At 42.6% G+C, this 11,890-nt stretch overlaps 1 protein-coding gene across 3 annotated transcripts in view; it reads left to right on the forward strand.

The window, feature by feature from the left end:
• Positions 1-11,890, forward strand: part of EPB41L4A (erythrocyte membrane protein band 4.1 like 4A) — a 71,908-nt gene that overhangs the window by 57,103 nt on the left and 2,915 nt on the right. For 2 of the 3 annotated variants that reach the window (XM_068130204.2, XM_068130203.2), the window contains 8 exons: positions 305-414; positions 4,538-4,637; positions 4,839-4,913; positions 6,335-6,436; positions 6,584-6,640; positions 9,458-9,538; positions 10,640-10,756; positions 10,894-10,941. In XM_068130204.2, the coding sequence (XP_067986305.2) occupies positions 305-414; positions 4,538-4,637; positions 4,839-4,913; positions 6,335-6,436; positions 6,584-6,640; positions 9,458-9,538; positions 10,640-10,756; positions 10,894-10,941 (690 nt within the window). Of the gene's footprint in view, positions 1-304; positions 415-4,537; positions 4,638-4,838; positions 4,914-6,334; positions 6,437-6,541; positions 6,641-9,457; positions 9,539-10,639; positions 10,757-10,893; positions 10,942-11,890 lie in introns of all 3 variants that reach the window. The other variant, XR_013624903.1, reaches the window with a different exon arrangement.

Here is an 11,890-nt window from a genome sequence, read left to right on the forward strand (position 1 = left end):
ACCATTGTATTTGGGCTGTGGCCTGTTTACACCCCGACCCACTTGTTCCTTTGTGGTTACATCACCCAATGGTCTCATCCCTCATCGGTTGCATTATATATCGCTCCTTTTTGTCCCCCACTCCTCCGACAAGGTTGGAGACAGGGACATTAGTGGCTTCTTCTTTTTTTTTTAACCATCTCCTTTCTTGACGATGACATTATTGTTCATATTAAATATTGATAACTTGATATAACTCTTAAGCATTTTTTCTCCAAGATAGCTTTGTACCTAAAAATGAATGTATGCTGTTCTGCTTTAACAGCGGTCGAACGATGCTTCAAGTTGAGCGAGACACGACTTGTCACTTACCCAGACCTTGCCAGGTGGTGCGGCGTCGACGCAGTAAGACCTACCCAAGGCGCATGGCACATGGTATGTATGCCAAGGGAATGCAAAGAGGTCACCATTTGGACTTCTCTGTACATTCTGATCTGTGCCAATCAATCAATGTTTTCACATAGAATTTAAGTTTTTAAAATAAAGTATTGTGTTTTGCAAGATACTTTTTACCCCCATTGTCATCATGGTGGCTCAGCAAATGATTATGGGTAGAATTTTAATATACTGACAGCGAAGAGTTGATGACAGGTCGACGTGTGTGCAGATGAACAGGGTTAGCAAGGCTAAGTCGATGGTGGCTTGACATGACGGTGAGCTGCAATATTGAAGGACCGGAGGAAAGCACGGGATTAAGAGAATACATCCATGTACATCAAGAGACAATTTTACATCCATGACAATTAATTGGGAACAAAGAAGTGAAGATGAACAGAAACTTTGCAGTCAGTGGTTGATGAGGATTAAGCAAACCCTTTTCCACTATAAAATTGTCGGCAGAGTCAAATCAAGTGTTCTCCCTTCATAGATTTGTCAAACTGACTTGCTGACTTTGGCTATTTTGGGGTGGAGTGGGCCCACAAGATTGGTCGGAATCAGGCTTGATGAATTTGATCCATAGCAAAAATCTCATTGTCAATAAGATGCATGTAAGCACATTATTATTTTTAATTTTGTTTCAAAGGGAAAAAAATTAATCCACGGTACTTACTTTAAAATATCGTCTTTGTCATGAAGGTATTTTTAAAGGTCAGCATTAATCAATCAAATCAAGTGACAAACAATGCTGGGAAATAATTGGAAATCGACAAAATATCATTTAACTCTAATAAGTCGATGGATATGCCTCTGTCTGCATTGGATGTCAACCTCACCTGCAAAACTAGAACGGCACTCGGTACAGCGCATACTTCCGCCAGGTGAACAGTTTGTTTTGTATCCCACTGATAGGCCGGATCTGGATTCAGACCTGAAGCAAAATCGAATCGGCTTGTTCTTGTCACCTAACCAACTCGTCCACCAAGTTTAGTCATAACTCGTCTATAACTTTTTTAAATATTATGTTGTATATCACTGTTCGCCCGACCTCTCAATGGTGAAGAATCACTTAACAACTAAATAATTCTCGTATCTGAATCCATATTCAGATCTTCACCAAAATGGAATCGATTCGTCCTTGTTACACACACAACCTCTCCACCATTTTTTTTCCGCATCTGTCCACAACCTTTAGAGATATCCTGTTCACAAACAGATATGGGTGAAAATATAACCTCCATCCACCTTTGGTGGTGGACCTAATTAAATGAGAGAGAAAACTTCAGCAGATACTTCTAACTTGAATTATCTGCAAAGTGCTTTTCAAAGGGTACATGACCTTTGACCTTTGATCTAACCAAAAATCGAATAACCCATAATCTAATCTTTGTATCACAGTGCATGCTTGGGGCAAATTTTGTTGAAATCCATTTGGTAGTTCTCAAGTTATCTTTGATATGTTTATCTTATATATGTTATCTTTTGACGGTATCCCAGTATCCACCTCCCCTCACATCCGGAATCTTGGCGTCATCTTTGACCAAACCCTCTCCTTCGACAAATACACTAAACAGATCACAAAGACAGCCTTCTTTCACCTGAAAAACATTGCCCGTCTCCGCTCATCCCTCTCCTCCACGGCTGCAGAAACCCTCATCCACGCCTTCATCACCTCCCGTCTGGACTACTGCAATAGCCTCCTCTATGGTTCACCCTCAAAAATCACCAATAAACTCCAATACATTCAGAACTCCGCTGCCCGTCTACTCACCCATTCCCGGACCCGTGACCACATCACCCCCGTCCTTTACAAGCTTCACTGGCTCCCCATCCCCCAGAGAATCCAGTACAAAATCATCCTCTTGACATTCAAAGCCCTCCATAACCTGGCCCCATCCTACCTGGCTGACCTCCTCTCCAGACACACTCCCACCCACAACCTCCGCTCTGCTGGTACCAACCTCCTGACCCCCCCCCCCCCCCCCCCCATCCGGACCAAATTCAGATCCTGGGGGGACAGGGCCTTCTCCATCGCTGCTCCCACCCTCTGGAACTCACTACCTCACACCATCAGAGACTCCTCCTCACTCACCACATTCAAAACATCACTAAAGACCCACCTGTTCAACACTGCATTCAACATTCAACCCACAGCATTTAACCCCTGACTATCTCTTCTCCTTCTCCCTCCTTTTGCTTTAAATATTTCCCTATTGATTCTTGTCTTTTTGCAATTGTTGTTTTCATGTATTGTTATGCATTATGTTTTCCACTCTGTCAAAGCGCCTTTGGGCTTCTTGAAAAGCGCTATACAAAATAAATGAATTGTTATTATTATTATTATCTTGGTAACAAATAAATGAAAACGGATGGACGCACAGACAACGCAAGTCTGGCTGAGCTAGACTGCTGTTTTTATATTTTAAGTCGATTGAAACCAGGCACAATGTGGCCTTTTGACAATGGAGACATGCAAGACAATGTGTTTAATTGTGCAAGACCAAAAGGACACCTACCTGGTTTCAGTCAAAGAAGAACAGGAGCTGTGCCGTATTATATCGTTGAGTTATGCTATTGTTGCCGAGTGCAAGGTGGAATTAAAAATATTCAAACTTCCTAAGAAGCAAAATTCCATTGCGCTTTGTCCAAAATATCTATCCTTTGAAAAGTATTTGAAGATAGATTTAAATAAAACGAGAAATCTGCAATCGCAAAGCGATCGCAAAGTGTAAGCCTCTCCCGGCACATGCGATCCAATGATGACCATATTATTTTCGGACCACCATATGACCGAGACCTTCAACATTTAAGGATAGAATGTAAATAAGGAAAATGTGTCCCGATCTACAATCTATCAATAAAACTCAACATCATGAAAATCAGAGGAAAATTATTCATGTTATGGTCAAATAGGTGTTTTTATGTTCATTATGTCACCATCTGAAAAAAGTAGGACAAGGAGACAAATAAAATATCATGTGCACAACTTCAGTGCAGGTACACTATTATGCAAGAACACCTTGAAAGGCAAAATGGCCTTTGTGATTCCACAATGGAAAAATTGAAGTGATGACAAAAAATGCGATTTTTTTTTTCCTTGTTTTTCAGACCACTACTCCAACTTGACATTTAACCCGGATGTGTATAATGTACAGTCGTGGCCAAAAATATTGGCACCATTGCACTTTTTTTTAAATAATGCTTCCAGAAAATTGTTGAAATTAAAAAATCTTTTGGTATCCACATATGTATTTCTTTGGTTTGCAGTGGAACAAAACAAAAAACGCTGAAAAAATTACTAAATCTTAACTTACTCCACACAGAAATCCTAACATGGTGAAGGTTCAGTGATGTTTTGGGGTTGCTGTGCTGCCTGTGGCACTGGGTGCCTTGAATGTGTGTATGGCATCATGAAATCAGGAGATTGCCAAGGCATTTTGGAGCGTAATGTTCAACACAGTGTCAGAAAGCTGGGTCTCCATTGAAGGTCATGGGTCTTGCAGCAGGACAATGACCCCAAACACACTTCAAAAAGCACCCAGCAATGGTTCAAGACAAAACGCTGGACTGTTCTGAAGTGGCCAGCAATGAGTCCAGATCTAAATCCCATTGAACACCTGTAGGGGAGATCTGAAAGCAGCAGTTGGGAGAAGGAACCCTTCAAATCTGGGAGAACTGGAGCAGTTTGCACAAGAAGAGTGGGACAAACTGCCAGTAGAGAGGTGTAGGAAGCTCATTCATGGCTATAGGAAGCACCTTGCTTTACGTTATCTATGGAGGGCAATTTCTTTCTGATCTGGCAAGCATTAGTTGAGTTTTTGGTGACAAATGTTAACATGGCTATAATTAGGTAACATTCACAATATATCCTGGTATTTGTAAAGAAGATATATAACTCTAATCTGAGGTTATTAAGATGTTTAAAAAAAATTATGTCGACCCCGTATAGTCCGAGCCGGCTCCGAGAGACAGCTCAAATAATTGGCAGAAAAGAAGGAAGAAAAAAAATACCTAAAAGGTGGTTTCCTAATAATAGACACTTTTGGTCTTGACTTGTCTCGTCAAGAATGTTGTGCACATGTTTGCACTTTTTGTCTTTGGCTCCGCACTTCCTCCCTAGCTGTTGTGATACCGAAGGCCGTTTCCACTAGCATAGCCCATGTGAACGGAGATGGTTTGATCGTGGTTCAGCCGCCATACGTTGTCCGAAGACAAGGCAGGTTGGTCGGTGTCCGTCTGTCTGTATTCCTACATAGACACCTTTCATTATTAATTTAAGTGCTTCCATTGTATATGATGTCAATGCTACTCAGATTGTCGCATGTATTAGTAAAGTTAAAAGATATTTGAGTGAACCTGAACAGAAGAAACAATTTATGTGTAAAATGTGCCAAAAACTAATTGTTTTGTGCAATTGGCAGTTGGCCCTATAACGGGTCAGAGGTTGCTTTGAACAGCAAGAACAAAGCACCGTGGGACAAAGATGCCGCCATGAGGTAAGGTATTGTCGTGTCCCCAGGTTAGAACCCCAAGAGGATGAATGACCGGAACAAGCTTTAACTCCGAGGCGAACTCCGAACCTTGGCGGGATTATCTTTGGTGCGCGCGGGAAGGCCCAAGCCTTATCTAATCAGGGACACAAAGTTAATCCGAACCCACAAACAAAGAAACGAAACAAGACAAGAAATGAAGGTCACAAATAATGATTTAATGAAAATAAATGCAAAGGCAATAAAAATGTATGTGAGGTAAAAACTATTTCTGAACTTGAGACGTTTCCAGTCAGACATTTATACACACAAGGGGAAAAATAAAGTAAAAATAAACGGTATTTCGTTTATTGCCGGCCGGCACTTAGCCTTGCGTCCCCAAATGGCTGGTAGGGCTTGCTGGTCGTCGAAACAGAGTCACCGTGCCGGAAGCGCACAAGATGGCGCGGAACCGCGCCCGTAGCCAGCCGCCTGCGTGAGGCAAGCAAGCAGGATCCCTCTTTGTTTCGCTTGTGACCCCCTCCTTCTCAGCAAAGCACCACCGTCAACCAACACCTCCTCCTTCCATTGCAAAAGTTCCAAAGCCCCAACAGGTCTCCTCACCAGTGCACCCGACACGACAGCGTCCACTCGAGACGAGAGTCAGAACTTCCCTCTGTCTTTTTGCCTTCAGCTCTCTAATATTCCACCCTGACGTCACACTCTGTCCAATCATCGAGCGCTACTCAATCACGAAGGCCAGGGCGTGGCCTTCCCATTACGAGTCGTCGGGGGACAGAGTCTAGTCGTTGTCCGGGAATGTTCAGATGACGTCGTTGGCCGTGAGGCGGGATTGGCAAATTTGCTGGGTGTTGGTCAGCCCTGGCGTCGTTGTGAGCGAATAGCGTCATTTGTTATAGTTGTTGTTTGGCGGGCTTTTTAATTGTAATAAAGACAGAGGGAAGATCAAGGGGCAAATTTCACACTGGAGAATTAATCTTTAAGCCCTAGAATTATTTAACACAAAGCCACGCCCCTAATGGCGACTTACAAACGCTCTTACCCGGACAGACAGCCTATTTAGATCCATCGAGATTCCTCGACGCAACACTCGGAGCATTCTAATATACACGATTCTATCTCGACAAAGGTATTTCATTGTTTACCCCCACAAACGTAATAGTATTTTTGTTTAAAGTCTATGTGACTTTTCCAAAGGTTTTGGTGATCGATGCCTTCGGGGACTAGCTTTAAATTGACCTCGGGGACTAGCTTTAAATGTATTCCTGCAAACTCCTGTATACATGTCGTCATGACGATACATCGTGCCAGCAAACGGCACCGTGTGAAGGAAACGTTTCACAGTGAAATCGGATCATTTTAAATCATTTTGTTTTGCTTTTTCAATGGAGAGCATCTCACTGCTTATTTTCCTTTGTCTCATTCAGTGGTTTATTCGGCTCCCGTGGCCAGTCACCAAAATTCCCACGGCAGCAATCTCGCCCTCCTTCTGGCAGTGGGGTCGAACCTTGTCGGCAAGATCGTCGTAGGCAAGAGAAACCCGCTCGTTTTATTATTTTTCTCTATATTATTTTGTTTCTTTCTTCTTTTGTCCCTCCGTTTGTATACCTTTTCATTCTTCCTACCTGGTCTAGAACTGAGTGAGCTGCACCTCACCTCATCTCCATGCTGTGCAGGCGATCGTTTGGGAGCCGAAGCGGTGATTCGGAGCCAGGGCGACGTCGAAAGCGCAGGTACGATGACCAGAAGTCCAGCGCACGTATTCCACAAGAAGCTCTTGTACATCATAGATTTGTACGTCAACTGTACCGGGTAGAAAGAACAGAGGGTGAAGTTATTTCTCATCTGATTTGCATTCACACTGTAGTTGGGGCTTACTTTTGTATGTTACGTCATGTAGTTTGATGTATTCCCATCTTTCCTATAACTGTGCTTTATGGCGATCGTGACCTCCCTTGTTTACAATTACTTGAGTTGTTTGTACTGTTTGTACTTGAGTTTGTACAAACTGTTGTTTGTACTTGAGTTGAGTGTACGGTAGTTTAATTGAAGGTGGACATCATGCAAAGAATTAATGAAATAAGACTTATCACACCAGAGGCTAGCTCGTGTGATTACGTTGTCTCCAAAGACCAGCTGACGACTATTTAAACCTTCGACTTGGCCTGGGTTATTTGAATGTGTAAATCTTGCTGTTCAAGTGCCTGCTCATCACTACAGATGTAAACGCAATTTTAGGGCAGGCCGACCCAGTGCCATTGGCCATTAAGGTGGTTTATATGAGCATCGGTATGCCCACCACTCCTTTTGCTACATTGGAATTTGACTGGAGGAAGCAGTGCACAATGCCTTTTGGCAAAAGATAGCATGGAAGTGTCTTCAGAAAGTATTCCCACCCTTGAGTTTTTCACATTTTGTTGTGTTGCAGCCTGAATTTTAAATGGATGAAATTTCATGTTTTTGTCACCAATACCCCCAAAATACCCCCAAAAAACACAAATAGCCCAAAATGACAAAGTGAAAACGTGTTTTTAGAAGTCTTACAAATACACTGAAAATTAAATACAGAAATATCGAATTTACATAAGTATTCAGCCGCCTGATTACATGACCTGAGTCAATACTTTGTAGAAGCGCATTTGGCAGCTATTACTACCAAATGTCTTATTGGGTTTGTCTGTATCAGCTTTGCACATCTTAATTTGGGGAGTTTCTCCCATTCTTCCGAACAAATTTTCTCAAGCTCTGTCAAGTTGGATGGGGAGTGTCGGTGAACAGCAATCTTCAAGTCTTTCCACAGATTCTCAATGGGATTCAGGTCTGGGTTTGGCTGGGCCACTCAAGGACTTTTCACATTCTTGTTCTGAAGTTATTGCAGTGTTTATTTGACTGTATGCTTGGGGTCATTGTCTTGTTGGAACGTAAATCTTCACCACAGTCTAAGGTCTTTTGCACTCTGAAGCAGGTTCTCCTCAAGGATTTGCCTGTATTTAGCTCCATTCATTGTTCCCTCATTTCTTGCAAGTCTCCCAGTCCCTGCCGCTGGAAGGCATCCCCATAGCATGATGCTGCCACCACCATGCTTCATGGTAGGGATGGTGTTAGATGGATGATGAGCTGTGCTCGGTTTCCGCCAGATGTAGCTCTTTGCATTCCCGCCAAAGAGTTCAATTATCATCTCATTAGACGTCAGAATATTTTGCCTCATGCTCTGTGTTTCACGCGCCTTTTCACAAACACCAGGCGTGCTGTCATGTGCCTTTTTCTCAGGAGTGGCTTCCGTCTGGCCACTCTCCCATAAAGCGTAGACTTGTGAAGTGCTGCAGAGACCGTTTTTCTTCTAGTAGTTTCTTCCTTCTCAGCCAAGAAACTTTGTAGTTCTGTCAGAGTCGTCATTGGGTTCTTGGTCACCTCCCTGACCAAGGACCTTCTTGCCCGGTTGCTCAATTTGGTCTGACAGCAAGCTCTAGGAAGAGTCTGGGTAGTTCCATATTTTTCCCAATTTCTAATGATGGAGCTCACTGCACTCTTGGGAACTTTCAACACTAGAAATTATTGTTTTATACCTTTGCCCGGATCTATGCCTCCTCACAATTCTATCTCAGAGTTCTACGGAATACTTACTGACGCAAGACATTTCAGCCTTTAATTTTAAATTTCCTTTTAACTTTCTGGAAAAAAAATTCCTCTGACATTTTGGGGTATCATGTGTGGATTAGTGAAGACAAAAAAAATCTCAATTTAATCCATTTTTAGTTAAGGCTGTAACACAGCAAAATGTGAAAAAGTCAATGGTTGTGAATACTTTCTGAAAGCACTTCATGCTGGTATCTAGATCAAGTTTTAAATTTCTCATTGTTGCACCTCAATGACGATGCAATCAGCAGACAAGTGCCATAATGAAATCCCATTCACATAATGCATTTGCTTAAGGTAGGTAATTAAATAAATTGGCAATTAAAGGCCGTCAATATGATTAAAGGCCGTTTTAGTGTCTTGTGTTCCTTCAATGTCTCAAAACTGTGGGACTTACAGAGAGATAACAACAGAGGTTGCAGGTCTACAAGAACAACTAGGTCAGGAGGATTGTGAGAGTGATGAGGGTGGATAGAAGGAGGATGGATGAACTGAGGGAGGAGATTGGTGTGCAGATGAGGTTGACGGGGAGGTTGGTGAAATGCCGGCTGAGATGGCCTGGATACTTGGTGCAGATGGGGGAAGAGAGAATGGCAAAGAGAGTGGATCGGTTGAGGGAGGTCGGGGGGAAAAGAGGTATACTGTGGTTAAGATGGGAGGATTCTGTGAGGAGGGATATCAGTAAGTAAGGTGGTTGAAGAGTGAAAAGTTGGCTGAAGACAGAGTGGAGTGGAGGAGTATAATGGGTAAGGCAGAAGCTTGCTACTGTTGGGCCTCACCCCTTGTATAGGGATGAAACAGAAGGAATAAGAAGAAGAAGATTGAGATCCACCAGTAAATGTAACAGATTTTTGTGTTCTCGTATAATGTTTTGTTGCTCGATGATCTGAATGACTATTTTTGGTGTTATGCAGGTCACGTTCACGGGGAAGCCAAACGAGCGAGAGTGCAAATGAATCCGAAGTTTCGTGTAAGGAACACCAATGCCGGGGCCGGTATGTGACGTTTTCTTTCTCGTCCGTCCGGTCGAATGGTCCGGTTCACTACTCCATGACAAATGTAGTGTTACGTGACACCATACTTGCATATGCACACTTAGCTACAATAGGCCTGCCAGACTTTAAAAGAAAAATATTATTTTTTAAATACATTTTCCCCCCTTCTAGGTCAAAGGTAAATATGCAACACATCATCCATCACACTTTTAATGCCCGACTCCAGGCATCGTTCCGTGTCAAAATGGAACAAACTATGGTGGTTTCCGAGACCTAAGCATCAGTGACGTGTGCAGTCTATGTGAGCAGTATTCGTGAGCTATTTTACATTTGGATTTATGTTTAAAGGGGAACCCAAACGCTCAGACCACCTCGACGCTAATCTATTCCTCGATACCCTACAAAATAGATATGATGTGTCTTTTTTGAATTTGCGATTTAGAAAGTCGGTAATTTGCGATTAAAAGTCAAAATCTTCTTCCTCTGCCATGACGTCACACTCAGAAGTTCACCACCATTTTCGTATTGTATATGGTTTACATCAGCGCACGGTTTAACTCAAACGGTGAATAATTTTCGATTTTCCACAAATATTTCCAGTCAATGCGCCCTTGGTGGTTGTTATAATACAAACCGAGATGGTGCCGTGCTACACCAATGGCTGAAAACCCCACGTTTGCCAGAAAATGGATGTTTGTCTAAAATACCCGAGTGCCTACAAAATGACAACAGGGAGAGTCACCTTCAGGGGAGTAAAGTAGGAAGCAGTTGCACGAGCCCCGAGTAGAGACCCATATCCCATTATACTTTGGATGAAGGCATGACACACTACAATGAACTCTAATTGGATCAGAACAGACTCTGCAGAGAATTCCGAGGCATCAGCAAGGACAGTTTCTGTTCCTCGGGTTGGTCAGAGACATAGACTGGTGAAGGCATCATTATTGCAGTGTTGAAGTTATTGTTAAGGTTGGGAATGTGGGGTTAGTTATAATAGTGTTCTTGCTTATCTTCTGGATGACTGAGGTGCAAACAGATGATTCCTCTGAATCCATTTTAAGTTCTAAGAGACAGGAATCTCTCACCACTTTCTTCCCAAAGCTCCCAAGTAAATCATATGGTGGACTCGGCTCCACAGTGGGAGGCTGTACTACAGCAACAGCAGGAGCGCAACCAAGCCGATCCTGCGTACCGCCACTCACGCCAGCGATCACGCTCGTAAGCCTCTTCCATGAGCGCCACGTCCTGTTGCATTCTCTCTCGTCATTCAAAAGTAATTTTGAACTCATCAGCCAATTCTGAAAGAGTTTGCATCGTTAACTTTTCAAAAAAAACCCTCTTTGTGTGCTTTACAGGCGCAGCCCAGATAAGCAAGCACGTCACAAACTCTGGAAGAACATCGAGTATGTCCTTCATTTGTTTTGGTCACGTGATTTTATAACAAGGTTTTCTTTGGTTTATTTTTTAATATCTACAGAAAACACTGCAAGGCCATTTTCCCAAGTATATACAGTCACGTGTAAAAGTAAGTACACCCCATATTTCGACATACAGCTATTTGATCTTCATTTCAACAATATTGATAGATAAAGGTGATATAATATAACAAATATCATGAAACATTTACATTTTGTAGTCCATTGTATAATTTAAATAAACATAAATGCAAATTTCGCATGTGGAAAAAGTAAGTACACCCCTACATTTATCACCACTTCAAATACCTAAAATTAGAATCAGGTGTACCAGCTCAGGTGCAAATGATTAGAACATCGTTAGAGAGGATTTTGGAGGAACCTGTCTTATTTAAACCTCAGACATTTAATTTGGTTTGCTCTTTGTTGTTGAAGTGTGCGGCGTCACCATGCCCAGATCAAAAGAGCTCTCTGTGGACTTCAGAAAGAAGGTTATAGATGCATACGAGTCTGGGAAGGGATTTAAAAAGATCTCCAAACAATTTGAAATCAATCATTCGACTGTCCGGAAGATCATCTACAAGTGGACAAGATTCCAAACAACTGCCAACTTGTTCAGGCCAGGCCGCCCCAGCAAGTTCAGACCGAGAGCAGACCGCAAGATGCTGAAAGAAGTCTCTAAGAACCCCAGAATGTCACGGGACCTACATGTAGTTCTTGCCACTGTTGATGTCAAAGTGCACGAGTCTACCATTAGAAAGAGGCTGCACAAATTTGATCTACATGGGAGGTGTGCCAGGAGGAAACCTTTGCTGTCCAGAAAGAACATCAGGGCAAGACTAAAGTTTGCCAATGAACACCTAGGCAAAGACCAGCACTTCTGGAACAATGTGCTCTGGACAGATGAGTCAAAGGTAGAGCTATTTGGCCACAGTAC

The sequence above is a fragment of the Myxine glutinosa genome, chromosome 11, assembly GCF_964187855.1.
Source record: "Myxine glutinosa chromosome 11, kmMyxGlut1.1, whole genome shotgun sequence".
NCBI classification, from domain to species: Eukaryota; Metazoa; Chordata; class Myxini; order Myxiniformes; family Myxinidae; genus Myxine; species Myxine glutinosa.